This window comes from Onychostoma macrolepis, chromosome 05 (assembly GCF_012432095.1).
Source record: "Onychostoma macrolepis isolate SWU-2019 chromosome 05, ASM1243209v1, whole genome shotgun sequence".
NCBI lineage: Eukaryota > Metazoa > Chordata > Actinopteri > Cypriniformes > Cyprinidae > Onychostoma > Onychostoma macrolepis.
Genome location: NC_081159.1, coordinates 5,502,204 through 5,527,500, shown reverse-complemented (window position 1 = coordinate 5,527,500; position 25,297 = coordinate 5,502,204). Strand labels below are relative to the sequence as shown.

The 25,297-nt window shown below is 37.4% G+C and overlaps 2 protein-coding genes across 2 annotated transcripts in view; one reads left to right on the top strand and one right to left on the bottom strand.

Moving 5' to 3' along the window:
* The window catches only part of msna (moesin a), a 29,384-nt gene extending 16,526 nt beyond the window's left edge, over nt 1-12,858 (bottom strand). The window contains exon 1 of the mRNA XM_058776968.1: nt 12,395-12,858. Coding sequence (XP_058632951.1) covers nt 12,395-12,406 — 12 coding nt within the window. The 5' untranslated portion in view covers nt 12,407-12,858. The remainder of the gene's footprint in view (nt 1-12,394) is intronic.
* Nucleotides 12,859-14,446: 1,588 nt separating this feature from the next.
* las1l (LAS1 like ribosome biogenesis factor) lies at nt 14,447-24,831 on the top strand. The gene is given in 14 exon segments (XM_058776966.1): nt 14,447-15,022; nt 16,078-16,203; nt 16,293-16,362; nt 16,440-16,521; nt 16,639-16,806; nt 18,385-18,431; nt 21,126-21,235; nt 21,318-21,346; nt 21,349-21,402; nt 21,491-21,694; nt 22,698-22,833; nt 22,911-23,230; nt 24,051-24,201; nt 24,289-24,831. Coding segments are annotated over 14 exon segments (1,737 nt in total). The 5' UTR covers nt 14,447-14,876; the 3' UTR covers nt 24,383-24,831.
* The last annotated feature ends 466 nt before the right edge of the window (nt 24,832-25,297 follow it).

The following is a 25,297-nucleotide window of genomic DNA, read 5'->3' as shown; positions in this document are numbered from 1 at the left end:
CATCTGATTGGTCCAATTTCAGTTTGATATCTCTAACCCAGAACATAACCTGCCCCGGAGCAGGTTAGCTGTGGAGTGTTACTATTAGAGGTCTACCGATAGTGGATTTTACCGATACCGATAGCTAGGTTGGACCACACTGGCCGATACCGATTAATCAACCGGTAGTTTTCAAAATGGATACTGAAAGAGAGCTAGTGCTTTACCATTTATAAAAAAAAAAAAAAAAAAGCAGCAACAGTACTGAACCTTACTTTGTAAATGAATAAAAATATTAATATTATTTACTATATTGATCATTAAAGTTATTTCATAATTTGCTAATATTAAAAGAAGAAACTTTAAAGTGTAAAAATATAGCCTATTAGTAGCTAACAGTGAATGTTGAAATGAAAACACTAACAAGGAACAATACTTCTACAGTTTTCATTAATGCTACGAATGGACTTTTATTGTTAAATGTTACCATTTAATTTCAACAGTCGTGCTTAAAGATGGCCATAGCATTAAAATTACATACATATGGATATTGTATGTGTACTCACACACTTTATTTGCTTCTATTTTTTAACACTTGATAATTATCTAATCAAAAAAAAAAAGTTAGTCGCGCAGCGCTGCGTCTAGGTGAACACAGAGGTATCACACACACGCGCACCAGACGCTTTGCGTTCAGATCAAGTGGCGGTCTAAAACAATTTATTTAAATCACCAAACGGACATAAGTTTGCTTCAAGAATGAACAATGTGGCATAAATGAGTTTGAAGTTCGGTGTTTAAAAAAACAGAGCAAGTGGAAAGAACGCGCAATCTATTACAGCTCTCTACATGAAGCATACCGACTTTATTAGAGCCACAGAAAGACAAACGTTTTGCTGAAAAATGCACAATACATAATTTATAGCCTAGGGTGAAGTCATTATATACATTCACAACGATTTGGGACAAATATAATGTAATTTAATAGAAAACTGTGTGAATGGCGTTCTGTTCCGCGGCAGGCTTTTCTGTCGGCTGTATTTAAATGCGCGTCTGGAGTTTCCCGCTCTGTGCAGCGCACAGTGTCACGTGTCAAAATAAACAACACGTGCTGTCAGTGATTTCTGCCTCTAGAGGCCGCTCTTGTACTGTATAATGCCAGCGGACCCTTCTCAGCCATTCCGGCAACGGTTGCAAACCGGAAAACTATCGGCATGGATTTTTGCCGATAACCGATAGTTGTGGCAATCAACTATCGGTGCCGATTAATCGGCAAAACCGATGAATCGGTCGACCTCTAGTTACTATGGCAATGAAAGCAGCTAAAAGCCAAGCCACTTTCATGGTACCTAAAACCCAGGATTGGTGCAAACTAAACTGAAACTTACCCGGCTAGCCAGCTAAACCGGCTTCATGGTACAGGCCCCAGGTCTACACAAACCCAAACAATATATCTAATGAACTTTTTAATGAAATTCCAGACCACGTCAGTAAGAAGTTGGTCTTTTGTTCATTTAATTTTCCTGCAGATTCATTTATAAACAAGGCACAATTCAACACAGGATTTTCAGAAAGATTGAAACTAAAAGACGATGCTGTGCCGACTATATCTGACAGATTTATCTGACAGTAATGTCGCAACACACAAGTATGAGTGACAGTTTTTATTACGTAATCACTATAGCTTTGATATGTTGATATGATTGATATAGATCGTTTGATATGTACTGAGTATTTATCACAGCAGCATCCATCCCTGAAGGATGTACTCTGTCAAACATACACAACTGTTAGCCAATCATATCAGTGGCCGTTTACTTCCGAGTCTACAATCCTCCACGCCTATTCATACAGAGCGTTCTGATGAGGGGGGTCAAAACAGGACAGAAAATAGCCTATTACTTCTAAATTATGATGTTTTTTGATGTAAAAATCTTGATACCATCATAAGTGGACATCACAGAACAGTACAAAATAAAAAACAAAGGCAGTTCTAGACCCCTTTAAATGTTTACATACTTAAAATCATAGTCTTTCACTGATAAAACGGAAGCGTCACTGTGGTTCATTTTCAGCTTCTATGGATAGTCAAGGCACCTTCTTTGATTTGATAGCCCAGCTTGACGTCGCCACATTTCCTTACTAACTCATATCCACAAAGTCCCTCATTCGTGTATATCAACACCCCCCCCTCCTCCTCCCTCCTCCCTCCTCGTATCTACACACTAGCGATTTACTTATTCACACACATCCTTGAAGCCATTTTTCTACAAATATCCTGATTTTCTCATATCCACACACTAAACTGTCATCTGCATTACATGTCAGATGTCTTGTGCTTCTGAATGTTATTACGGACTATTAGATATTCAGCACAGAAAGTGAAATTCAGATCATGAAACATTAGCAGGTTGTGAAATGGCTGGATTGTGAAACTATTTAAAACCCAGGGGTGTATTCCAGAAAGCACGGTTAACTTACCGTCAGCTAAACCCTGAACTTTCAGTTGGTTAACCCCAAACCTTGCTTACTCGACGAAAAAACGTGCTCAAGACATTCTCAACAGAGCGACGAATCACTATGGAAACGGACGCTAAGAAAAAGCGCACCATGCATATCGCCACCTAACTGATGGTTGTGCAATAATTTTTTTTTTTTTTTTTTTCATTTAATCTTTAATCCTTAATCCTTGAGAATTTGAATTATATTGTTTGTTTGATGCTAATTATATATTAAGTCATATCAGATATGTATTTTTATTATAGAAATACATTATAGAAAATGCCGATCCATGTGCGGAGACGATAACAAAAAAATTTAATAAATATATATAATATAATAAATTAAACATTACCTTGTCATAGTGTTTTATAATTTATACAGATAACTTATGTATGCCAATAAAATAAATATAATAACCATATTAGAATAACATGTTACCTTATTTATTACTTATATTAATGCTTTATCATTAACATATCATATATATGACCGGAGCAGGTTATTTTCAGAGAGCACGTTACAATGGTTACGTACATACCCTGAAAGAAACCTCCAAATTTGGGACCAAAAGCTGAGGTTATCCACTCGCTTATCCTCAAACATACCCGGGTATGTCACATAACCTGCTTTTTGGAATACCCCCTGGTGTGTTATGAGTGTGTATGAGGTTAAATTATTGGAATGTGTGTCTGTTGGTAACCATCAAGCACTCTAGGAATGACTTTAGTATGAGGTGATTCATTTGAATTTAGCCTTTCTCTCTGTGTGTGTGTGTGTGTGTGTGTGTGTGTGTGTGTGTGTGTGTGTGTGTGTGAGAGAGAGTGTGAGAGTGTGAGAGAGAGAGAGAGAGAGTGTGAGAGTGTGAGAGAGAGAGAGAGAATCCTAGCTCTGCTGTTTCACAGGCTTACATCAGCCAGTTGGAACAGAAAGAGAACAAGCAAAACTTTCCCCACGACTGTATGACTTTTCTGCTTCTTTCCACTTCCACTCCTCTCTGGGTCTGGGAGAGTTCATTTCATACACAAGCTCCAGCATAACTTCTCTCTCTCTCGATCTCACTCTTTCTCTCTGTCAGTAATGACAGATTTGTATGTGTGTTTGAAGGTGGCAGTAAATATGGAACAGCATATTGGTCGGGTAATGGACCCTCTCAATCCAGAGGTGGATTCACAGGGAACTATAAAAATAGCTCATGTCTTCATGAAACAGGAACTAAGAATGCGTAGTTCAGCCTGGTCAGGGTGTGTGTGTGTGTGATGGGTGTGGTCTTCAGAGTGGACCCGCCAGAGGTTCTCTGCCGCTATTCTTAGAACAAATCACCCTGCCTTTACTCAGACACCCTCACAGAGAACAATGATACTCACACATTTATACACAGAACCGGCAAAGAATAGGCTAAACATAGTATTTGCACTTTTAAGGAAAGCAATTTCAATAAAATGAACGTATTAGTCTGTGACATATGTAGCTCTGTGACAAAAGATAACCCACAATTGTTGATGATCTGACAGAAATGTAGATTCCATAGGGGATTTGATTCTGAGTGATAACTTTTAACCCTTTACAAGCAGACCGCCTGTGAGTACAATGTGGTTAATCAAATGGTATATGCTTTTGTTGTAGCCATTAAATTGCATTATTTCAAAAATTTTTAATTATCATGTTTAACATCAAAATTTCTGGTGAAAACTACATTATACTAACGAAGTAAAACACACCATGATTTGTATGCATAATTTGCGATACACATAGAATATATTATTTCATTACATAATCAACATCTTTAAATCAATAGATTTATATTTATCCATCATTTCTATTTTGGCTGTGTAATTCAGTGTTATTGTAGTTCTTTCCCGTCATCAAAGCTGTTCTGTATCTTTTAATCTGAATTTCAAATACTTCTTTGCTTCAAATCAAAGTTTATAATGTTGTGATTCATCTCATATACAGCTGGCTGGTTTGGTTCCTGGCTTACAGCCATTTCACAAAGACTTTTTTTTTTTTTTAAATCTCTATGGAAAAAATACTTCCAGAACAAAGACCGCTAAAAACGTGGGTGGGAACTGTTGTACCTTATTGAGCAGTGCTATTTCTGTGACATTCCGGAGTTGTTGCTATTACTAATGTGAAGTCTTTCAAAATGTAAGGCTTCAATTCAATTCAGATGCTGCTTTAGAAGGTAGCTGCATATGCAGGAGACAGCAGGGCTGCTCACTATGGTTTGATTAATGTGTGAAGTTACTTTGGCAAGCAGCTAAAATGCTAATCGTGAGCTATGACATAGCCAAGATTTGGCAAACAATCCTTCGTATTTGTACAGCATACACCAAAATCACTTAAACACACACACTAAAAAAACACTTGCAACTAGAACAAGCCGTGAAAACTAATTACTACAATGAAACGGCTAATTAGAGTAAATATTTGGACTAAAACGGCACAAGTTCTCATTCTAAAAACCAGTATAGTGTAAAGAACACATTCACCACAAAATTCACAGTGTTTTTATCCCATTTTCTCTCTCTCTCTCTCACACACACACACACACAGAGGCTGTAGGCCTGGAAAATGCATTCAAACAGGGACAAAATGGCTGCCGTTTCTATCAAACATACCCGGGTATGTCACATAACCTGCTTTTGGAATACCCCTGGTGTGTTATGAGTGTGTATGAGGTTAAATTATTGGAATGTGTGTCTGTTGGTAACCATCAAGCACTCTAGGAATGACTTTAGTATGAGGTGATTCATTTGAATTTAGCCTTTCTCTCTGTGTGTGTGTGTGTGTGTGTGTGTGTGTGTGAGAGAGAGAGTGTGAGAGTGTGAGAGAGAGAGAGAGAGAGAGTGTGAGAGTGTGAGAGAGAGAGAGAGAATCCTAGCTCTGCTGTTTCACAGGCTTACATCAGCCAGTTGGAACAGAAAGAGAACAAGCAAAACTTTCCCCACGACTGTATGACTTTTCTGCTTCTTTCCACTTCCACTCCTCTCTGGGTCTGGGAGAGTTCATTTCATACACAAGCTCCAGCATAACTTCTCTCTCTCTCGATCTCACTCTTTCTCTCTGTCAGTAATGACAGATTTGTATGTGTGTTTGAAGGTGGCAGTAAATATGGAACAGCATATTGGTCGGGTAATGGACCCTCTCAATCCAGAGGTGGATTCACAGGGAACTATAAAAATAGCTCATGTCTTCATGAAACAGGAACTAAGAATGCGTAGTTCAGCCTGGTCAGGGTGTGTGTGTGTGTGATGGGTGTGGTCTTCAGAGTGGACCCGCCAGAGGTTCTCTGCCGCTATTCTTAGAACAAATCACCCTGCCTTTACTCAGACACCCTCACAGAGAACAATGATACTCACACATTTATACACAGAACCGGCAAAGAATAGGCTAAACATAGTATTTGCACTTTTAAGGAAAGCAATTTCAATAAAATGAACGTATTAGTCTGTGACATATGTAGCTCTGTGACAAAAGATAACCCACAATTGTTGATGATCTGACAGAAATGTAGATTCCATAGGGGATTTGATTCTGAGTGATAACTTTTAACCCTTTACAAGCAGACCGCCTGTGAGTACAATGTGGTTAATCAAATGGTATATGCTTTTGTTGTAGCCATTAAATTGCATTATTTCAAAAATTTTTAATTATGTTTAACATCAAAATTTCTGGTGAAAACTACATTATACTAACGAAGTAAAACACACCATGATTTGTATGCATAATTTGCGATACACATAGAATATATTATTTCATTACATAATCAACATCTTTAAATCAATAGATTTATATTTATCCATCATTTCTATTTTGGCTGTGTAATTCAGTGTTATTGTAGTTCTTTCCCGTCATCAAAGCTGTTCTGTATCTTTTAATCTGAATTTCAAATACTTCTTTGCTTCAAATCAAAGTTTATAATGTTGTGATTCATCTCATATACAGCTGGCTGGTTTGGTTCCTGGCTTACAGCCATTTCACAAAGACTTTTTTTTTTTTTAAATCTCTATGGAAAAAATACTTCCAGAACAAAGACCGCTAAAAACGTGGGTGGGAACTGTTGTACCTTATTGAGCAGTGCTATTTCTGTGACATTCCGGAGTTGTTGCTATTACTAATGTGAAGTCTTTCAAAATGTAAGGCTTCAATTCAATTCAGATGCTGCTTTAGAAGGTAGCTGCATATGCAGGAGACAGCAGGGCTGCTCACTAGGTTTGATTAATGTGTGAAGTTACTTTGGCAAGCAGCTAAAATGCTAATCGTGAGCTATGACATAGCCAAGATTTGGCAAACAATCCTTCGTATTTGTACAGCATACACCAAAATCACTTAAACACACACACTAAAAAAACACTTGCAACTAGAACAAGCCGTGAAAACTAATTACTACAATGAAACGGCTAATTAGAGTAAATATTTGGACTAAAACGGCACAAGTTCTCATTCTAAAAACCAGTATAGTGTAAAGAACACATTCACCACAAAATTCACAGTGTTTTTATCCCATTTTCTCTCTCTCTCTCACACACACACACACACAGAGGCTGTAGGCCTGGAAAATGCATTCAAACAGGGACAAAATGGCTGCCGTTTCTATCAAGCAGATGAGGGGAGATAAAATCCTAACAACCTCTGTATGTGTGTGTGTTTATTCTATCGTTACCCTCAGCTAAATGACACCACAAACTAACTATGGTGCTGAAAGTCAACCTCTTTTCCTCTCACTCCCTCCCCCTTTTTGGTTATCTGATTCAGGATAATGACAATACTTCCTCCAAAAATCATTGAGACAGCAAAATCGGAGTGCATTTGTGGCTAAACCTCATCTGAACTTTTGTTTTTAATGCCCACACATTTGTCTGTGTCTAAAATGGAAAAGTGATCAATGAAATTATCGATAACAAGCTGCCGATAATTAGTTTAGCTGTCTCGTGTGTGTGTGTGTGTGTGTGTGTTCCATTGTAGTACGCAACAGAAGAAAACTAGCAAAAACATGTCATGTCACGGCACCATTATAGCTTAATCAGAGTCAAATTATTGTAATTTCTAGTACCGTAGTTTGGAAACAATTATGTGAAAGTTTAAAACAGCAAACAGTTAATACAAGACCATCACCACAAAACAACATATACAGCTGGTAGTAATTAACAAACAATCTTAAAAAACAGGAACTGTTCAGAACTTCCATATTGCAGGGAAATATTTACATGAATTACTTGAACATCATCTTGTTACTACAGGATCAAATCTTTCTCTTCAAATCCACTTTACAGACAAACTACTATGCATTTACACGAACTCCAATGCTGAAATAGGATAAAAACATGAATATAAATATCTCACAAAACATATTTAAATAAAAGTCACTCCAGTCGATTAAATAATCGAGGTCCTTATAGCTACACCAAAGGCTTCTGCCAGTAAATGAATACAGCTTATTTACTCTAAAGTGGAAGTTTTTAAAAAATAAAACTGACACCAGTATTATGCATTTACATAATAGTCTTGTACAAAATAACTTGCTCAAAGCTATAAAGCTTTTCATGTGACCATCCAAAACCACTTGCAAATTTATCCAACTATTTTAGCTTACAGTCTATTTGTATTGCTTTACACAGACCCACACACACAGTTCGACTCACATGAGGCTGAAGTGAGATGTCGTTCAATGCTGCAGTTTTCCTCCATTGAAATATGAACGGTCCAACAAACTCAAACGCTTTCTCCTCAAACCCCCTGGAGCTTTACCTTATTAAAGATCATTAATCTGACTGTGTGTGTGTGTGTGTGTTTGCAGTTAATCCATCCACTTTGCACATACCAGAGACCTCCAACCCCCTCCTAATTTCAAGGTCACGGTAACCAGGTCAGGAATAATATTTAAGCAGTATATTTGAGCAAATAATACTAAATGTAATGTAGACATTATTACCTGTAATTTCAAAACACTTTGGATCATCTGGATGGTTTTAAATCAGTTACAGGACTTATGGTCTGGACATTACACTCCTTTTTAGTGTGTGCTGAATCAAATCGGTGCACTTTTGTCGAAAAAATTAAACCTGAACTTTAAATATAGAGTGTCAAAAAGAAGTATGTTCTAGAAATTCCAAACAAAAAGCACAAATTGTGAATACTCTACCATTCGACGGTTTGGGGTCGGTAAGAATTTTTGTCTTGAAGGAAACTAACACTTTTATTCAGCAAGGATGCATTAAATTCATTTACAGTGAGACATTTACAGTGTTTCAAAAGTTTTCATATAAATTTTTTTAAGCTTCCTAATCAAAGAATCCTGAAAAAATATGTCTCAGTTTCCACAAAAATACTGTTTTCAACATTTTTCTCAAGCACCAAATCAGCATGATACAATGATTTCTGAAGGACTGTGTGACACTGAAGACTAGAGTAACAGCTGCTGAAAATTTTGCTTTGCAATCACATTATATTTTAAATTATGAAATGTACTGAAATAGAAATTTAGAATAGAAAGTTATTTTAAGTTGTAATGATATTTCAAAATATTGTTGTTTATATTGTATTTTTGATTAAATAAATGCAGCCTTGCTCGGCATAAGTGGCTTCTTTCAAAAATGCTGAAAATTGTACCAACCCCAAACTTATTAAGAGCAGTGTGTAGGCCAATATATGATTGAAACAAGTATAAACTTACACAAAACTGTTTATAAAATTTTGCACAAGGGTTTTAGTGTTAAGTTGACCTTTATCAGTACCTCACTTCTCGCCTGCACACTCCCTCTGACCTGAACCTACAGAGGTCACAAAACTCCCACCCAGTACACTGAGAAACTGATGACTGGAGATAAATGCATATGTGTGAGTGCATGTGCATGAAGGAAAAGAGAGAGAGGAGTGTGTTGGTAATAAAAGAGGCCATTTTAGTACATTAGCTGTGATACACAGCTGCATTTTGGGCAACAGAAATCTGCAGAGGAAAAGGGGCCCATACTCACTACACAAAGCTGTGTGTGTGAGAGCGTATGTGTGCAGACGCCGCAGTTCTGTGAAACTCCAAATAAGGTACTGTGCGGCAGCGTCAAGCCTAGCTGGCCCCGAACAGGAAACGTTCAAACAGGAAGTGATGTAAGCACAGAAACCTTGAGTCATTTTCAGAAAGAGACTCTTGGACTTGCAGGAGTCTACAATAACGGCCAAAAAAAGGTTCTGACTCATTTTACAGGCCAATATGATTCCATAAGCAGATCCAAACCTCTATAAATGCATCCAATGTCGCCAGTGACACTAGACTGTACTGACACTACTTATACTAGACTGATTGCGATTATCACAAAATCCCTCTATTCTCGGAAAAAAACGGCACTATCTAGTGTGCAGCAGTCAACCACACAATCTCACCGACACTCTTCATTTTAGTGTCAGGTACCTTATCCGTTTTCTCAGCCTAAACGCCTCTGATATGACATCCGGTTAACATTTACATTCACACTCAAACTGTTCTTGACCTGAGCTTCTCTTCCCTCAGAACAGGACAGGAAACTAACTAAAAGCTACATGTAAGCTATTGTGCAAGTATGTGATGCTATTTTAAACTTGAAATTAGAGCTTAACCACAATATCAGTACTCAAATGTCTAATACAGTCATTTAACAGGCTAATAATTCACATTATATTAATAAACAAATTATAGTATTTAAAGCATATAGTGCTTCGCAGATTAAGAGTCTGTGTCATAAATCTTTAATTCACATTTTCATGTACATCATTTCTGATCAGATATATATATAAAATTAACTAGCATTTCTTATCTTTTTGTATTCCATCTATTAGTTTTCTATTTATTATACAATTAACAAAAACATAAAAGGCCTCTAAGCTTTCTCTATTCTTTTTCTGTTCTATCGGTTTTCTTTTTATTTATTATATAATGTTTTTTAAAAACTTGCTACGTGTACTGCATTAAGCTAACTGAGACTTGTTATAGCATTTGCATATCATTGCTCATTTGTTGATTTTGATTGCTTCCATTGTCCTCATTTGTAAGTCGCTTTGAATAAAAGTGTCTGCTAAATGACTAAATGTAATGTAAATGTAAATATATAAAATTTGTGTGCGTGTGTGGGTTTCTTCATGACTACTTGATGGAGGCTAATAAAATATTATCTAATATTTTGTTTATTGAAACCAATTTCTCTGTGAATGCAAAAGAAGGGCTAAGAAAACCTGTTTCAAAGACTAGTCATTTGGGTATTTACAGGGTACTTTTCGACAAACAATATGCTACAAGCCCCAAGATCACAGGACATGCCCATGGTACTTTTTTTTTTGCTAGTGGTTCTTTTGAATACTTGAAATACATGACTCATGCAATACTAACTTCTGACACTGTCTGTGATCTTAAATTTAATCTTAACCTAAACAATGATTCATTAATTGTGAGGAGTAACCAAAAAAAGAAAAATCAGGGACTCTAGCCAAAAAAAAAACTGTTTTCAACTGTATTTGGGTAGGCACCACGCCTTGGCATGGAAAATCGTCCAAGATTGCGCCATGAGCTCGTCTGACCCTCCCTAGTGACAGACGAGCTCCAAAAACCCTAGAACAGCCGCTTCTGACACGCCTCTTATTTTTAATCCGGAACCACTTATCAAAACAGATCGAAAACGCGCCATTATGCTGCTGGACAGAGGCTTAAATGAACTGAACACGTGAATCGCTTTGAATGAATCTTTTAAGTGAACACTTTCGTGCCATGATTGTTTTTTTCTGAAGCCGACAAATAATGCCAAACGTTCATGAAGTCACAAATAACCTCAGACATTTATTTAAAAATATGTTGTTCATGTAAGCCTGTCTTTTTTTGTTGTTGTTAATTAAACCACTGAACGAGTAGTTGCTTCGAGTTTGAATGAAGCATCTAATTTGTCAACGAGGATCTGCTGACAAAGCTGTTCGTTCAGTTCGGCATCGTTCATAAATAGTAGCACCGCAGCTAAAAAAAATAAATAAATGCTTTCACTAATATACAATTAATTTTTTTTTTTTTTTTTAATAAAGAGTAAAATAACTGACTTGATTAGTTATCATTTGTGGGGTGGGGTGGGGGGGCATTTAAACGTTCTTTGCTGAAATTTTTAGTAGATGTGTAGACACATAATAGTTTAATTAAAGATAATACACCTAGTGTTTCTATGAAATCGGTTGAGTTATGATTTAATAACTCGCTCATAACACAAAAAGGCGTTCTTGTTGCCACCTACTGGCGTAATGATATCAGTGAACGAATTAAACGTGAATGAATCTTTTGTAAACGCAATCAAAAGATTCGACTCACTTGGAATCAAAATCCTCACCAGCACTAGACTATTCACGGCAACGTTGACGGAAAGCCAATCAGATTTGGGGGAGGAGGGGGTTACAGGTTGTCACCGAGTAACGGTTCAGCCCCTATACAACACAAAACGCCACTGCCAGAGAGAAATAAATGAGTAAAAATGGTTTAGAGAAAAAATAACTATGCTAAGTTCACGCAAGGTCTAGACAATTGCTTACAAAATACAGCATACAGCGAAAGTATGAGTACAGAAAAGTAGACAAACTAATAAAGTTCAGAAGTCGGCCTTTTAATTTCCAACGCAACAAGTTATTATTCAGTGCGTTCGGATGGAATGAACGACCGTCATTGTCCAAATAATTAATTCTTGCCATAAATAGTGCACTGCGCATGGCCTACTGTTCACCCGCGGGAATTAGCTGGCAAAAATGCCAACAAGAGAAAGCCCATCCTCGCCCCTTTCGAGCGCCTACGCGTCGCTACTGTCTCTTGTTTCACCAAAAATGCGCAGCTTTTAAAAGCACTGTGAAATCTCTTCCCGTCTTTGTTTGATACAGCACAAACTCAAACCAACGGTTTCCGTTTCTCAAGGGTACTCACCGTTTTCGGCATTTCGTCTGTATTTTGTCTCTTCTCTCGCGGATGTGTCACAAACTGAGCTGATACAATGAAGTCAACAGAAAGCCAAACTTTTTCCCATCGGCTGACGTCCCCGCGCAAGAGTGAGCAACCGCCACCGCCAAAGCTTCTCCTCAAATCTCTTCCAGATCCCGAAGACAAAGTTTCACTTTTCGCTGCGTCTTTGTCGCTCAGAGAAGTACTGGTGGTCCTAGACGACTAGAGTAGTTTCCTGCTAACGGAACTGAGTTTGAAAACCACACCCAGCCCAGCCGATGGAGGCACACCAAGCGCGTTTCAGTAAACTCCGCCCGATTCACAGGCCCCGTTATTCGCTGCTGCTGCTGCTTTGTGCCGCGGACGCCGGGGCTACAGCGCGCGCTCTGGGAACGCGAGGTGGGGGTATCCCGCACAATTCCAACAGTGACGTAATGTTCCCCAGAAATTCCAAACTCGTCTTGGCTTCCTCTGTTGAATGGCAGAGCTTGGTACGGGAAATGCGTTTCACTTGAGGAACACAGCGAGACTTTATATGGACAAAAAAATTAATTGTGCTATGTAACTTGTCTCAAAGTTGACAAAATGACATTTTAAAGAAATATAAAGAACTTAAGAGAGAAAACTCTTCCTGTACAACAAACATTTTTATATATAGCCCTATAAAATTGGTAGGCCTACTGATAAACATTGTCAGCATCTTTTAGAACATGTAATATGTGACCCTGGACCACAAAACCAGTCATAAGGGTCTTTTTTTTTTAAGATTGAGATTTATACATCATCAGCTGAATAAATAAGCTTTCCATTGATGTATGGTTTGTTAGGATAGGACAGTTTTTGGCCTAGATTACAGTTACATTTAGCAGACGCTTTTATCCAAAGCGTCTTACAAATGAGGACAATAGAAGCAATCAAAACCAACAAAAGAGCAACAACATGCAAGTGCTATGACAAGTCTCGGTTTGCTTAACGCAGTACACGTAGCAAGGTTGTTTTTTTTGTTTTTTTTGTTTTTAAGAAAACAAGTAGATAGAATATATAAAAAAGAAACCTGGTGTTTTTTTGGGGGGGGGTTTAAAAGATAGAATAGAAAAAATAAAGCTAGTGTTTGTTTTTCCAAGAAAAGCTAGCAGTTAGAGAATAAATATGCAATTGATAGAGGGTCAAGTGTGTGTGGTTTAAAAAAAAAATAGGATAGGACAATATTTGGCCGAGATACAACTATTTGAAAATCTGGAATCTGAAGGTGCAAAAAAAATCTAAATATAGAGAAAATCACATTTAAAGTTGTTCAAATGAAGTCCTTAGCAATGCATATTACTGATCAAAAATTGAGTTTTGATATATTTATGGTTGAAAATTTACTAAATATATTCATGGAACATGATCTTAATATCCTTGTGATTTTTGGCATAAAAGAAAAATTGATCATTTTGACCATACAATGTTGTCTATTGTTACAAATATATCTGTGCTACTTAAGACTGGTTTTGTGGTCCAGGGTCACATATTACAATTAGATTTGGACTTTAGAATTAGACTAGGCTAAAAATTATTATAGCTATACTTTGATCATTTTCAAATATCCTTTGATTATTAATGTGAGCCTACTAGACGATTTTGTAATGTAATTTTTCCTCTTCAAAAGCACAGTAACCTAATTGCCATAAGTTAATTTTTTAAATGTCTAGAAAGACATCCAAATATGGCAAATTGTTAATATTATCTCCTATAAATGCTCACTGGAGGATCATACAATCTACTGGTTTCTCGTACAAACGTGCTGTGGTGGTACAGTCACAGATTCATATGTAATACCATTGTACTTTGACATAATATACAATGGTACTAAATGACTGCCATATTTAAGTACCATGGAACCAAATCCAAAATCATGGTAGAAGCATGTTACTTTTTGGTAGTGCTGAAAATTAATGTGATGTTTTATAAAGAGTTCAAATTAATCTCTCTAGTTTCACTGTGTGATATCAAGACAGGACGGGTTTTATCAGAAGAGCTGGAGGTTTAGTGTCACTGCTTTGACTGAAACTGCCCATGAAAACATGGCTGATCGTGCTCATGAGCTTTGAGCAAATACCGTGCTGAATAATTTTAATTAACCAAGAGTTTGAGGAAACTGTTCTTTACTGCCGTAGACTACACCTAGAACAATCATTTGAATGCAGTTAACATTATTATTCTCAGATCTATTTTAAACCTTCTCTTCTATTGCAGAAACTGCACTGTAGGTACGTACGGAACCATTGTTCATCACTTGTGCAAGGGGAGCGTTTAACCTGTCGCGCCGCTGGCGGGGCGTAGGACCGTGATGTGCTCGGAAATAAAATATTCGTGAATCGTATGTTTTGTTTTTCTTCGAATCTGACTGCACAGACTTGTTTCCCTGCTGCGACTCCAGATACTAAGTTACATCGTTCGCAAGAATAAAGTCTACGATCTGAAGATGAAGAAGAAAACGGTGGGGAAGACGCGCAACATCGTGGCCTGGATGAACAAAGCGGAGTACGAGCATGTGCTGGAGTATTTGTTCTCCAAGGAGCCCGCGCTGCAGAAACACGCGCTGCACAGGATCTCTGCGTGGAAGGGCAGGTATGGTGGTCAGGGGTGGATATGCTGCTGATGTCTTGTACACAGTTTTGGAGATGTTGTGATCGCCGTTTGCTGGGTCACGTGACAACTGATGTTTCATCTCGTGTATTGTTTTCTTTTCTATCTTATACATTTTTTTTATTTTTGTGATTTAATTATTAACTTATGAACCCTGTTTGGAAAAACCCGTGACATGTTTGACATATTTTAGGTGATCTAACTTAATTATATATACACACACGCACATGCACATGCATATTACCTAAAATATGTAATGTAATAAACTGTTACTAATTAAAAAATTGTTATCATGTAACTTGTTATCGGTAACTAACTACAATTTGCAAGTAATCAAAGCACAGGAAATAAATATGCTTAAACTGTCCTAGAAATAATGTCAAAATACAAGTGTATTTTGGGTCCTAACAGTAGGTTACGCTGGCTTTATGCAAAATGTAATATTTTGGTTCTGGGATGAGTTTTGGGCATTATTTTGACAAGTTGCGTAAGATTGATGCTTACATTTCATCTATGCTGACATGGGACAGGTTAAACTAACTAGTTCATGGGTTTTCAAAGTTTTATATGCCAAAAAAATAAATAAAATGACCATACTGGTGCAAGGGACCCCCTCCTAAAATGCACAAGGCAACTTATTATTTATTATTGTGTATAAACCCTTGATATATACTTTGAACAATTATTATTATAAATATGCATAAAGTATTACTAAGAAAATATTTAGTTTCTAATGTTACATTAATATATTTTTTCTTATCACTCTAGTACTTGTAAATCTATTATTAATTATTTGAATTTTATTGCAAATGTATTAATTTATTTTAATAAATCTGTATTTATTTTATTCAAATTATTTATTTATTTAGTTGTTTAATTTATTTTATTTTTTTATTCTATTTTACACCGTTTTTCGCCCAAGTCCCTAGCTGTCTTGTGGCCCACTGGAGATCCTGCACCCCATTTTGAAAATGTCTGAACTAATTCAGTTGGACAGGTCTGGAGCATTGTCTCTGATATGCTGTCTGTCGCCACAGGTTTGGACAAAGCACTCCAGTGGCTGTGGACAGCACAGCGGACCTGGTCCGTTGTCAGGTGCTGGACAGCACAGGTCAGCTGGAGACCAATGATCTAGTGCTGCTGTACGGCATGGCGCTGGTTCGGTATGTTTATCATCCATCAAGTGCACTTGAACCATGCAAATCAGATCAAATTTGACTTTACTGGAGTAACAAGTATGATTGGGTTTCAGGTTTGTTAATCTCATCACAGAACGGCAACAGAAAAGAGTTGCCAGACCCTTACGAAGGTTAGCTGGGAATGTAAGTCACATCAACGCAGATGAACATCTTTCATAATCTGCTACAACTGCAGCCTGACTACAGTTTGTCTCTGACAGATAAATATTCCCGAGTGGGTGGTAAACCTCAGGCATGATCTGACACACCGCAGACTCCCGTCACTAAAGTGGTGCAGAAAAGGTGAGCGACAGCTCTTCCTTTACAGTCACGCGTATAAACTGACTTCTCTGTTTGCTGCATATGTTATTGTGGTGTTTAAATATGTGCATCGTGTCTGTGTTTGTTTGTGTTCTTCAGGTTGTGGATTTGTGCTGGACTGGTTGCATCAAGAGTACTGGTCTCGCCAGATGGGCAGTCAGCTGGCAGAGGACTGGAACTCTTCATCAGAAGAGGAGGACGAGGAGGAGTTTGCTAAAAGACATGAGGAAGAACTACTCCGCAGACAGAAGGAGATCGACGCACACAGTGAGTAGCCTTTTATGCATAACACTCCATCAGTTTGTGTCAGTAAAGAAGAGAGACGTGGAACTTCAGGGAAGGAAATGACAGAAACTCATCAGACTTTTACATGCTGTACTTACAGCTCAGAATAAATAAATAAAAGCATGACAATTATATTACAATACAGGATAAATTACTTCATACTAAATTCCTTTGTAGTATATTGAGAATATTTCATGTCACTTAAATGCAAAGCATTAGCTCTGTTCAAAATTAAAGGTGTAAAATATGACAGTAAAGGCATTTATAATGTAGTAAAAGATGTATATTTTGAACCTTCTATTAATCAAAGAATCCTGAATAAAAGGGCATTATGGTTCCCAAAAAATAAATAAATAAGCAACACCAAATCAGTATATTGGAATGATTTCTGAAGGATCATGGGACACTGAGGACTGGAGTAATGATGCTGAAAATTCTGCTTTATCACAGGAGTAAATTAAATTTTAAATATGTTAAAATAGAAAACAGCTATTTTAAATTGTAATAATATTTCTTAGTATTACTGTTTTTACTATATTTTTGATGAAATAAATGCTGTCATCATAAGCCAAAGAGACTTCTTTCAAAAATCTTACCAACCCCAAACTTTTGAACTGTAGTATCCACCTTATTTTTCAACACAGAAGTAAGCTGTTTTCTGTGAATGTGCGAGACTTCCCGTTCATTAGCGGCTGTAGGGAAATAACAAGAATAACACCCTGCAGTAAACGGTAAAACTGTTTGCACTACAAACTAGAGGTCTTCACGGGTCCACTTGGATCCGAAAACCCAAGAACCGAGCGGATCCGTAGCCTACTTGTGCGTTCATGTTAAGTTAATTTTTGAGAAACGCACGTATGAAAGGAACATACGTTTGTAACCTCAGAAACCCATCTTATAGATATGAGATCCATCAGGAAATCCACTCACTTCATTACGCTGCGTGTCAATGCAAGGCTTTTCTTTTTTTGTGTGCAGAAGCCCTTCACCGGAGATGAGGTAGCTAACGTTGCAGACAAAACTAGCAAATCCATGATTTATTAACCTATCGATTTAATTTTTATAAAACTATCACGTTTATATTTCAAATCCACTGGTTACAATTGAAAGCCAAACTGAGAAATAACATGCATCCATCAGGCAGGCAAAAATATAAAGTAATAGGCTAATAAGTAATGAAACTGAATGAAAGTAATGGAGCAGCGGCCAAATCAGTCAGCAGGACCCCGGGATTTTTCCGGACCGATGCGGGGCTGCAGGCTGTGCACATATCAATGCTGTTTTCAAAAGGACTCTGGTCTAATTTCATCGGGTCTGTCTCGGGTCGGATTTATCTTTTTAAAAAAATTATTTATGCACGCTGGGTTCGGGTAACAAGTGATTCGGATTTTAGGACCCGAGAAGACCTCTACTACAAACCAGTGTGTTCATAATTGAGATGAACTAATACATTAAAATAATACAGTAAGACACACCAGTTTGCAATATCAAGCTCTTACTGGAAAAATAAGAGTTTTGAACTATTAAATATTACTTCTCTGTTTGTTCTCTATTTTTCAGAAAAAGTCAGAGAACTGCTCATCTCTTACGAACGAGAACAATTTCAGGTAAGTCTGGAACCAATCTCTCATTGTGTACAGGTGCTGGTCATATAATTAGAATATCATCAAAAAGTTGATTTATTTCACTAATTCCATTCAAAAAGTGAAACTTGTATATTATATTCATTCATTACACACAGACTGATATATTTCAAATGTTTATTTCTTTTAATTTTGATGATTAGAGCTTACAGCTCATGAAAGTCAAAAATCAGTATCTCAAAATATTAGAATATTAGAATCTGGCAGTAAGTTTTGGGAGCTCATTTTAGTTCATCTCCTATCCTGAAAAGTCTGTCTTGCAGGATTGATTAAAATGAGCTCCTAAAACTTACTGCCAGATTCTGAAGATACATTTTCAAACAGTGGCACAAGAGGATGTGATGCTGGTCCTTCAAGAGTCACTCTCAACTTATCTGTCCATAAAGCCTATACAAAATCAGTCTTCATGTATTTCACAACACTTCAGCATGTTATTCTTATTAAGTGAGAGTCATTTAAAATATTTTTTTACCCAAGCAAAGTCTCTGAGAACCTGACACATTGCACTTCTGGAGACTCCAGGAAGGTTGCAGTTCTGTAAAATGATGGTGCTGGAGACTAAATGGTTCCTGATGGTTTCTCACCTAATTCTTGACATTAATTCCTAATTATTTTGCAGTTAAGGTGTCTTTTCTTCTCCACCTGTTTTTTCTGACCATGCTGACCCAATGAGCATTTCACTGCCCAGTGGTCATGCCTTAACTTTGCTAATTCTATTATTGCATTAGTATTGCATCCTTCTCATGGGCATTTAATAATTGTTTTACTTTTATTCTTGAGTTCAATCTCATTTTTGGCTCATTTTATCTGTAAAAGAAAACCTGCCTAATAATTCTGCACACCTGATAATGAGTTTTTAACTTTCAGCCTTCATGGGCAATTATATATCACTTATAAATGGTTAAATACAAAATTGATAGTAGTTACTAAGATTGATGTGGTTTGGAATTGGTAAAATGTTCTTGGGAAAAAAATATGACCAGAATATCAACTTGCCTAATAATTCTGCACACAGTGTATGAAAATGAAAAGTATGAGCATGTACAGCACTCAATACTTAGTTGGGGCTCCTTTTGCCTGAATTACTGCAGCAATGCGGCGTGGCATGGAGTCGATCAGTCTGTGGCACTGCTCAGGTGTTATGAGAGCCCAGGTTGCTCTGATAGCGGCCTTCAGCTCTTCTGCATTGTTGGGTCTGGTGTCTCTCATCTTCCTCTTGACAATACCCCATAGATTCTCTATGGGGTTCAGGTCAGGCGAGTTTGCTGGCCAATCAAGCACAGTAACACTATGGTCATTGAACCAGCTTTTGGTACCTTTGGCAGTGTGGGCAGGTGCCAAGTCCTGCTGGAAAATGAAATCAGCATCTCCATAAAGCTTGTCAACAGAAGGAAGCATGAAGTGCTCTAAAATTTCCTGGTAGATGGCTGTGTTGACTGTGGACTTCAGAAAACACAGTGGACCAACACCAGCAGATGACATGGCAGCCCAAATCATCACAGACTGTGGAAACTTCACACTGGACTTCAAGCAACATGGATTCTGTGCCTCTCCACTCTTCCTTCAGACTCTGGGACCTTGATTTCCAAATGAAATGTAAAATTTACTTTCATCTGAAAAGAGGACTTTGGACCACTGAGCAACAGTCCAGTTCTTTTTCTCCACAGCCCAGTTAAGATGCTTCTGACGTTGTCTCTGGTTCAGAAGTGGCTTGGTAGCCCTTTTCCTGAAGACGTCCGAGCGTGGAGACTCTTGATGCACTGACTCCAGCTTCAGTTCACTCCTTGTGAAGCTCTCCCAAGTGTTTGAATCGGCTTTGCTTGACCGCAAGCTTCTCAAGCTTGCAGTCATCCCTGTTGCTTGTGCACCTTTTCCTACCCAAATTCTTCCTTCCAGTCAACTTTGCATTTAATATGCTTTGATACAGCACTCTGTAAACAGCCACACCTTTCAGTAATGACCTTCTGTGACTTACCCTCTTTGTGGAGGGTGTCAATGTTCATCTTCTGGATCATTGCCAAGTCAGCAGTCTTCCCCATTATTGTGGTTTCAAAGAACAAGAGATACCCAGAATTTATACTGTAGGGATGGTCATTTATTCAAACTCAAATGTAAATATTCTAATATTTTGAGATACTGATCTTTTGACTTTCATGAGCTGTAAGCTCTAATCATCAAAATTAAAAGAAATAAACATTTGAAATATATCAGTCTGTGTGTAATGAATGAATAATACAAGTTTCACTTTTTGAATGGAATTAGTGAAATAAATCAACTTTTTGATGATATTCTAATTATATGACCAGCACCTGTATAGTATCCCAGCACACACCAGCTGAGGGCAGTATGAGCTTGTGTTTCTGACATCAGATGATAAGTGTTGGAATTCTTCCTCGTGCACAGAGAACCTGTGGCTGAATATGCCTATTTCACTACTATATAGTATGCAAAAAGTACTTCAAACGAGTAGTATGTCCGATTACACCGTGCTCAGAAAACAGTAGGTGAAACTTGAGTGTTTTTGGTATGTGTATAACACTCTATTGTAGGTCTGTGGGATAAACACAAGCTAAAAACTTCAAGGAAGTTTCTGTTATTAATTCAAGTAGTTCCAAGTTGTTAATTATGTTGTGCCCATTGTTTTGGTGTGTTTGGCAGACGTACGAAGAGCTGGCAAAGCAGGGCGGGCAGCGTGGCGTGTGGCCGGATGCCAGCGCTGATCTCAGCTGGATCCTGACGCAGATCAAACTCTTCGCCACAGAGGCCAGGTGTGTGCTACTGAACAAGTCTTTATTTCTGATATGTTTAAGAGCATGTGTCTCATTGCCAACTGTTCTGTCTGTGTTGCAGAGACGTCCTCATTGATGTTTTAATGCAGGATGGTTCCTAATTCCTACTGCAGAACAACTGGAGTCTTTGAATATCGACTCCTCAGGTACAAATGCACCAGATTTTGTTTATAAAGCAGTAAAGCATGAAGGACGTAGCTCACATAAATTAAATGTACTTATCTTTCTTTGTAGAGGACTCTGTGGACATGTTCGCCCCATGTCTTCCTCGAGTGTTTTTGCACTTCTGGTTGCCATGTTTGAAGGTCTTGAATTCATCCATCTTTATAAATCTGATCCTCGATAAACTGTTCGCCGAGCTCTCAAATGAGCCGTCCAGTCACAGAACATACTACATCGCCTCCTGGATCTCCGAAATACTACTCTGCAACAGCAAAAGTACGAATCTGAGACATCCTCTGGGTCTCTGTGGTAATATACAGTGGTCTTTACAAAGTATTTGGACCCTTAAAAGGATAGATCTATTATTTATTCACCCTCAAGTTGTTTCAAACCTGTATGAATTTCTTTCTTCTGCTAAACACAAAAGATACTTTGAAGAATGTGGATTTTTCATTATATCATATTTATTCATTTTATTACATTTTACTTTAAAATAGCATCTAATTTTAATCTATGAAAATACTTTGATTGTTTTAATTTTATAAAGTACTCCGTTAAACCAACTTATCAAACATTTTATATATTGATTTAAACATGTATCGTCATTTAACAAAGAAAATGTGAAAATGTTTCTTGTTGTGAAAATCTGATCTCTTGAAATAATCCAAAGTAAGCCAGAAAGTGTCCAAAACATGTTTGCCTTATTTTTAACAGTTTATATATTGTTTTATTATTTGAAAATCTGGTAACACTTTACAATACAGTGCTATTTGTTAACAGTAGTAAATGCATTAGCTAACAATGAACAATTTAGTTCTTCAGCATTTATTAATTCGTTAATGTTAGTTCATGGTGCATTAACTAATGTTAACAGTGACAACATTTGATTTTAATAATGTATTAGTAAATGCTAAAATTAACATGAACTAACATTAATAAATGCTGTATTAGTATTGTTCATTGTTAGTTAATTTGAGCTAATGCATTAAGTAATTGTTAACAAATAGCACCTTATTGTAAAGTGTTGCTGAAAATCTTAATGATTTGGGTCTCATTCACTAATAAATGCATGAAGTATTTCATATTTATATGCACAGGCCTCTCATTAGCCAGCTGTATGTACATGTATCTGCGTTGTTATACAGAGACACTTAAACTATAAAGCAGATTCTATGTGATGAAATATTCTTGTGGCTGCCCAGAGTGTAAATGTTTTCTTGAACATTGTGTTAAAGTTCTTCTAAACTACTTCTTTTAACAAACTCTATGCGTGTGGCAGGTGAATTGAAGGCTCACAAGCGACTAAAAATATTCAAGGAAAGGATCTTCATGAACAGATTACAGTTTCCATGGCAGAATCTGATTTCTACATGTGTGAACGCCCCATGCCCAGCTACACCTTTCCTTCTGCGACAGTGAGTGAACATGCACACATTTACACACAAAGTATGGGTGAAAATAACTAGTCTAATTTAACTTCTTGCCTTTTAAGGATTTTGAGTGACATGGATAAGCCCCTCCCACATGACGCCCAGCAGAACCTGCTCCGGCTCTGCAGCATTTACACACAGGGTTACCATGAAAACACCTCCCCTGGACCCTCAGACCCCGCTCAGCCTGTGTACACCCTGCAGAACCTTCAGGACAGACTCAAGAGTAACGCCTCACAGAACAGAGACACCCACTCATCTAACCACGCCCCCAGATCCGTGCAGGCTCCACCCACAGAGGACCTCCAGGAAAAGCTAAGCGCAGAAACCATACAGGAGAGAAACTTTGCGTTACGAGGATCAGCATGGAGCGTGTGCACAGGTAACACTCACCCTCACCTGCTGCTTTTTGTAAAGTATTTTATATTTTTTTTTATTATATTTAGTAATTTATTCATTATTGTTGAGCAAGGAGGTCAGTTGTATGTGTCTGATTGATTACACTAACTCAGTGTTTTCCTTTTCACATGTGACCATTTAGTCTGGGATCTGTGTCGTACAGCCTGTTGCTTCCATTTTTACTTCTGTGCTGTTAACTAAAATTAAAACTATTATAGTACTTTTTTTATTAATTGTAGAAACTTAATTTCCTGTAAAGCTTCAGCTTATTTTTTATGGGTTAGTTTTTAAACTACATTTAGTTAAGTACTAGAATTAATAAAACTGAAACAAAAATTACAATGATTAAAATAATAAAAAGACAATTAAAATTGAAAGCTAAAAACTAATATAGTATATTAATAACACTGCAGTTAGTGTATGGATTGACTTCTGTTTATGAAACGTGATGTTTGTGCTGCAGCATGACTGCAGTTTATTACAAATAAATGAAATGCCTGTTACTTGAATAATACATTCATTCATAAATTTAGACCATCTGCACACCTCCAGTCATTGCACATGAGGGATGTCGGATTCCATGACCCTAAATACAAGGGCCAGTTTGCACAAGTAATGTCAGCTGGTGTTTAGTGTGATGCAGAAGACTGGCAACTCAAAACCCCGCCCTTCTAACATATGGCCAATTACTGATGATGATTAGTTTGCACCTCAAGTAGCTGTAGTTGGTAAATTAGTAGTAAATCCTAAAATGGTTTTGAATGAGTTCTTCTCTTAAATCTGGTGTTCTTGTGTTCAATCAGATAAAGTCCCCTGGAAACAGTACCCGCTAGGAAAGGTTCCAGGACAGCCAGAGGACCCCTCCTGTTTGATGGTGGAGTGTTATTCTACATTTACTGTATTTGACCAGCAGGTGGAGCTAGATCAGCTCCCCCAGCACCATGGCAACAAGAGGTGAGAGGAATTAGACACTTTCAAAGTTAGGAACATGATGTTAACATGTTGTAATATGATTTTCATAAAATGCATCTTTATCCACAGTGGTCCCCTTCAGAGCAGAGCCAGTGGAGCAGATGGGCCGCTTTGGACTCACAGTGATTTGAGCAAACTCAAAGCTGGGCTCCAGCTGTTCTAACACACACAGATACTCGGCGGCCTGAAGATGCTGAACCGCTGACCTTGAACTATATACCCTATGATGTTAAAGACAAACACTTGAGGGCTAAGCTGGACTGAGGCTCTTCTAGATACACACTCTTCCAACCTCTGTTTGTCTCTGACATGATCATGCACGGTTGGAAACATTAAGCTGTTTTTCTTTTATATTTCATGTCCATCTTCGTTAGAAGGAATAGTGGTTGTCTGTCTTACTCTAATGTTATTGCAGTTCAGGCTGCAGTTTGAGTAGCTCAGCTCAGCCCTTCAGCTCTTGGTGTCTGTTCAAACCATCTGGAAGTGAAACTCCCATGAGCAATGTCTCGTGAGGTTCTAATGAAGAAGTTGGTGCTGTTTGAGAAATGTTGTAAATTACATAACATTATTTTTGAACATAAAGTTGCCAAATAAACTTCATTTTGTATTGTGCACTCATCTGTTTTTTTTCTGGGACTGTTTACTGTAATTTGGGAATAAAATTGAGCATGCTGATTTTGCAATTGCTGCTAAAATTCAGCATTGCCATCACAGGAATAATTTACATTTTAAAATGTACTAAAATAGAAAAACATTGTTTTAAATTGTAACAATATTTCACAAATAACTATTTTTGATCAAATGAATGCAGCCTTGGTGAGCACAAGATCCTTAATTCAAAAGCATTCAAAATGCCTCCAAACATTTGAACACTGTTGTGTATGTAATTACATAAAATTTCAAAACAAGTGTCTTTTATATTAAAGAAATATAGTACAAGAATGTAGTTTTTAGCGTTGTCAAACTTTGTGCAACATGCTTATTGTCACCTGTGTGAACTTCATAAATCCATTAAAAACGTGTCCATGAGACAAACTGATAAAAAAAATAGGTGAGAAAACGTTATTTCTGAGAGAAA